Source organism: Chinchilla lanigera, unplaced genomic scaffold (assembly GCF_000276665.1).
Source record: "Chinchilla lanigera isolate Chin_1 unplaced genomic scaffold, ChiLan1.0 scaffold00080, whole genome shotgun sequence".
NCBI classification, from domain to species: domain Eukaryota; kingdom Metazoa; phylum Chordata; class Mammalia; order Rodentia; family Chinchillidae; genus Chinchilla; species Chinchilla lanigera.
The window spans coordinates 10169489-10175488 of NW_004955481.1; the positions used below are offsets into that span (position 1 = coordinate 10169489).

Here is a 6000-nt window from a genome sequence, read left to right on the forward strand (position 1 = left end):
AGTCATGACAGTGCAACCTAAGACAGTAGTCAAGAGGGCTCACAGGACTGCTTCAGAAAGTGGTAGGACAATGGGATAAGTATGTTTGAAGTGACGGAGAATATTCTTATTTTGAGGGGGATTAATGACAACGTTAATGGAATAGTTTTTAGGGGTTTTTATTTGTTTATTTGTATTTGTCTTTTTAAGACAGGATCTCGCTATGCAGTTCAGGCTGGCCTTGAGCTCACTTTGTAGCCCAGGCTGGTCTCAAACTCACAACAATCCTCCTGCCTCAGCCTCCCAAGTGCTGGGATTACAGGCGTGTGCCACCACAGCTGGCCTGCAATAGTATTTTTAATTTAAACACTCACCATATCTGGTTTCTCTTCAGATCATATAAATTTTTCGCCTTTTTAAACATCACATTCGTTTTTATATTACATTGCATATATTTAGCAAATTCAATCCTTGTCAAAGTTGGATGGAAGCAAGGGTAGGGGTAGAGGACCCAGGTATTTGGAACCCCACAGAAACAGAGGCAGAAGGATTCTTCCTCATCCCCCAGAGAGCAGCTCAGTCTAGACCTGATCAGTCCCCCAGCCACAACTCCCCACCAGTCCCTGTTTTGGCAGTTTGGGCTTTTGTTAAGGAAGACAGCCGGGCATGGTAGCGCACACCTGTAATCCCAGCACTTGGGAGGCTGAGGCAGGAGGATTGTTGCAAGTTTGAGACCAGCCTGGGCTACAAAGTGGGCTCAAGGCCAGCCTGAACTGCGTAGTGAGATCCTGTCTCTTTTTTTTTTTGGCCTAAAACAGCAAGTATTTATTATCTCATAGTTGCCGTGGGTCAGGAATTTGGGAGTGGCTTACCCTGGTTTGTTCTGATGTAGGGGGCCAGAAGATGTGGTCAAGAGGTTAGTCTGGGCTACGCTCATGGGAAGGCTTCCTGGGTCCAGAGACAGCTTCCAAGCTGCCTCCCTCTCAGATCTGGCATGTTGGTGCAGGCTGTTGAAGGAGGCCTCACCTCTTGCCGTGCGAACCCTTCCACAGGATGGCAAGTGCGCTCAGAACACAGAACACGGCTTCCCCCAGCATGATCCAAGAGAAAGAGGAAAAACCCCAAGTATCTCTAGCCTAGTCTCGGAAGTCACACACGAACACTTTCACTGTAGTCCATTCGTTAGCAATGAGCCACTGATTCCAGCCCCCATGCGTGGGAAGGGGAATGAACTGCCACTCGTTTGAAGGTGATACAGGAAAATAAAAACTCCCAACCTGACGATATCTGGGACAAGTTTGTGCTCTCGAAAATCGAAGAATGAATTTTAGGAACAACGGAGGTTAAGAGCAGAATGTATTTATTGAGGGAAAGAAAGTTTCTGTCCAGGAGAGGGACAGAACGGGGCCCAAGTGGGTTGCCCCATAGACCCTGTCTCAAAAAGACCAAAAAAAAAAAGAAGGCAACATTTCCTCAACAGGACAGTATTTGGGAAAAGAGGAGCTACCTCTAGTCTTAAAGTTAACCCCCGTAAGCTGCTCTTCACCGTTTTAGTTTCCTTTCCTCTTCCTCTTCTGAACCCTCGTATTCTCCCAGTAGAATTTTCCAAAACATTCACAGTGGAGAGGCTGTAGAGAAGGAGGTACAAGAACTGCCTGAATAGGGAGTTGAAAGTCAGGCTGTTTTCCTGTACATACAATATTTATGTTCTTACGTTAGTTTTGCTTTATTTTTGCTTTATTGGAGTTATTTTCCTGATAGATACTAAGCAGCAGTTCAGGAAATGCTTGGAAAGTTTGTGTTAATGTGTTCCCACCAGCGTGAACTCCCAGTCGTACTTGCATGACTGTCCCATCTGGTGTCATGGGACGTCCTGCTGGGTGGTAAAAGCCACTCGATAGTACAGTCGTGCATGTACCGCCAGCGGTTCAAGCTGGCAGGAATGTGTTAAAGCTTTAAGTAAGCATCTTTTGATGTTCTTGTCTTCAGTTGTTTATTTTTTATTTTATTCTGCTTTTAGGATGTTAGTTATTCAGGGTGAACCAGTGTCTTTTTGACCTTTCGCCTGTCTAAAGAGGGAGAAAGTGAAAGACTAAGCAGTTGGCCTGCATTGCTGTCCACCTACATAATAACTTGTCAGTGCTTGTCTCCCTCCTCAAGAGTACATACTAGTGGGGCCACCCAGAAAGGACTGATACCTGAGGCCTTCTTAACTCACACTATTATTTGATGGGATTTTATAAAATAGAGACAGAGAATCGTTCTCCTTGTCAGACTGAAGAGCTGGGGCAGATCCTAAAAATAACCATCACCAAGTTCAGAGATTTTGCCTATGTCTGTTCATTTGGCAATAATCCCTGTAACTCCTGGCAAAGCATAAGATCAGCTATTGCCCCTGCAGTCAGAGGCTTTGGTGTTTTTAGTGTGGATTACTTCCTAACCTCACAGGCCCACAAAGGATGGAGGTAGAAACACATCACAACTTGACATTGATGAAACTAAAATTCTAGACACTACAGCATTTATTAACATGATTTTAGGGGCCGGGGATAGTTCAATGGCACAGCGCCTGCCTATCAAGTGCTGGGTCATGAGTTCTGTTCCCGGTACCACCAAAAAAAACCATGATCTTGTTTGGCTACTCCAGCAATAAAAGGTCGTCTCTTATATCAGAAGTTTTCTTGAACTGAATGTTTGTTTTAGTTTTGTTTTGGGGGGGTTTTTCTGGTGCCAGGAATTGAACTCATGACCCCAGGCTTGCCAGGCAAGCACTTATGCTGCTGAGCTATATCCCCAGTCCCTGAACTGAATGTTTGGGCACTTTTAGCGGTATGCCAACATCCACACTAATCTTCCTTCTCCTTTTCCTCTTGACAGCTGTCGCTGAAATGTAGAGCTCCTGAAGTGTCTCAATACATCTATCAGGTCTACGACAGCATTTTGAAAAACTAATAAACTGGTCCAGTACCCTCCTGCCACCCTGTGATCGGTGCAAGCCAAGAACTCTTAACTGGAAGAAATTGTACTGCTGTGTAGAATCTGAACCCAAACACACTGAGGCCACCCACCAAGGTAGTGACTAGTCTAACCTGTGCTGACTGTAGAGCACAACCTGTTGGATAGTTTTAGCTTCCTGTGAACATTTGTAACCACTGCTTCAGTCACTTTCCACCTCCTGCCACCTGCTGCTGTCTGTCCTTACTAGTGGGCTTCTCCATGCTGTGCCAATGGCTGGCTTTTTCTACACCCTCTTTTGAGTGTAGTTTGGTATTTTGTAATCAAGAGCTCATTTCAAAAGCAGAAGAAAAACAACAACAACAACATATTAAAGCAAGGAAATGTGTCACTGAAACATTAACTGCACTTTATTGTTTTGTATTTTTGTACATATGAGAAATTGAGATAGTGTAACTGGTAGAAAGTGTTGGAACAACTGGCCACCACTCACCACAGGTCTAGAGGAAGAGATGCAGTTGCCATCCCACTCTGTTAGGGATCTCTCACCTGTGGCAACCATATCCCACTTGATGTCCCAAAATTTGGATTTTTTGCTCTTTTTCTGTCCAAACTCTTGTTGGCCAGGCCTTCGTTCTTGCCTGACCCCAATATTCTCATCTCATTGGATTGCTCTGCAGTTGGGAATGGTGACTTCCACTGAGTGTTTTTGCAGAGTACAGGAAATGTGAGGCCTGTCAGCACCAAAGCTGAGAGGAGCTAGATACCCATTCCTTTCCACTGAACCAACCCATTAATGCCGACTAAGAAATTTGAGGAGAGATGGAGTAATGGAGCCATGATGCCCTTCCCCAGCCCTCTCGCCTTTATTTCTGAGATCCAACTCAAAGCTAAAAACCAGAGTTTGGAAACAGACTTTAATGACTTGTCCAACCCTGTTTTTCTACAAAGGAATAAAATAAAAGGCAAAAAGAGCATTATTGCTGAGGCCTGTCAGCTGTTCAGTAGCAGAGCCGCAGCTGGGACTCCTAAATTTCCACTGGTGGTGTTTGCACTACAAAACCGCCTCATTGCTGTTTCTTTCCTGAATGCCGTCTTCTGCCTTCTCTGTGCCTGGTCTGTGGCTCTTTACATACCCCGTACTGATTTTGGCATCAGGTGGCAGCAGAGTATCTTCCCAGGTAGTGCATCCAGATGAGAGAATGAAGATGTCCCTAATGTTTCCCCTGTCCTCCTGGAACCAGGGTTCTTGAGGCCAGCAGGGTGGGCACATGATGAAATGAGCTTAGAGGTGTTGTACGTTTTCTTTATCTCTTCAGCTCACTAATCTGCTCTTTGCTCATGTTATTCAGGCCCAAAGCAAATTAAGATCAGCCCCGAAGCGCAAGCAGTTCTTGTTATCTCTCAAAAGACTAGGAGGTGAATCTGCTCCCTTAACACATTAGGTTGAGAATGCTTCATGCCCAAACCACCACCCTGCTTAACAGTGTTCACAGTGTGTGGTCTGTACACTCGTATTGCCTGATGCCTGAATTGAGGTTTCCTAACCAACGCAGCTCTTCTGAGATTCCTCAAGTTAGAGACCCTCTAGGGTCCAGGGGCCTCATGTTGGACTCAGACCTGACCCACTGGGCTGAGAGGAGGGATTGTAGAAAACAAGACTAGAAGCCAAGCCCTAGTCCATCATGTCTGAAATGACCCCTCTTCATACCAGTTGCAATGCTTGGGGGTATAGGTTTCTCTAAAGCAGTTTCTTAAGCCTTGAAAATCTTTGAGGGAAGAATTACTGGATGGGAGAAAGGAAGTATATTCCTCACCGCCCCTCAGGCACGTGGGGAATAGGAAATAGCACCGGATTGTGTGTGGGAGGTGGGTAGGATGGTGATGTAGGGGGTGGGGGAAGCAAATTGATGACGTTCCCTTGCTGGGACTCATTCATGGAGTCAGCTGGATACAAGTGGTGAAGAAGATTCACACTACAAACACTATTCTCATCTCAAAGGAAACCATAGTTCCAGAAGGAAGAGTATGTGTCAGGGCAAGCAGACAGTTTTATGCCAGGATATGCCCCTCAATCCTGAAACTGAGGCTTCTGTCGGCCTCTCTCCCAGTAATGGATAGCAGCTGCTGTTCTCTGCTGACCTGGCTGAGCCAATTCATGATGTCTTCACACCTTTGGGGAGGCCACCTCCAGATGCAACCTGAGCAGAGTTAGGGAGGGACTCTGCTTCACATAAAGGGACCTCTTTCCTGAAGAGGCAGCCTGCTGCCTCCACTACAGCTTCCTCCAGGCCTCTCTCAAGCCTGGCCAGTTAGGGGGTGAGGGGCGATTGCCCTGCATCCCCCTCTTCTGCTCAAGTGGGTCTCTGTCATGTGAGCCAGCGTCATGTGAAGGGCGAGGGAAGCAAACACACACCCAGAACTCTTGCTGGTCAGAGATTCCCTGAGTGTCTGTCCTCACCCAAGCCTGTTCTGAGTCTGTATTGTGAACTCTGTACTGGGACTCTGGGGAGAGACAGGGAAGGGTAAGTGTTGCCCTTGCAATCGTATCATTCTTCTGTTCTTACCGGGATATGGTCTTGGGGAGGGTGGGGGTTGTGGGAAGCTTGACCTTGTGTCTTCGTCAATAAACTCTCATTTACAAAAAATGAACTTTGTGACATGTACTATGTTTCCAGAACTGATACTCTGGAACAAAGCGCAGCTGGCCAGAGGAGGGACAGAATATTAATAGCCACTCTTTTAATACTTTCTGAGTGCCCCAGACCTCCCAGGGATTCAGCCAGACAAAATTACAATTGACTTGAGGAAAAGTCATACCTCAGGTGGCTCCTGCTGACCAAGCCCCGGACCTCCACCACCATAGGCGTCTCTGTAGGCATGGAGTGCTCAGAGGAGCCAATCCGTCTGCCCTGGCAGGTGTTCCCAGGGCTACCTGGCAGAGCAGCAGCAGTGGTTTTTCCTGGGTAGGCAGCCTCCCAGCAGAGTCCAAGGCTGGAGGAGCACACCCGAGCTTCTCCTTTTCCCATTATCCCGGCTGTCTCACTCGGCTCTTGCCTTACAAAA

The 6000-nt window shown here is 46.7% G+C and overlaps 1 protein-coding gene across 3 annotated transcripts in view; it reads left to right on the forward strand.

Annotated features, from left to right (window-relative positions):
- The window catches only part of Ap2b1 (adaptor-related protein complex 2, beta 1 subunit), a 114050-nt gene extending 108468 nt beyond the window's left edge, over positions 1-5582 (forward strand). For all 3 annotated transcript variants that reach the window (XM_005402877.2, XM_005402876.2, XM_005402881.2), the window contains one exon: positions 2857-5582. In XM_005402877.2, coding sequence (XP_005402934.1) covers positions 2857-2931 — 75 coding nt within the window. In that variant the 3' untranslated portion in view covers positions 2932-5582. The remainder of the gene's footprint in view (positions 1-2856) is intronic.
- The last annotated feature ends 418 nt before the right edge of the window (positions 5583-6000 follow it).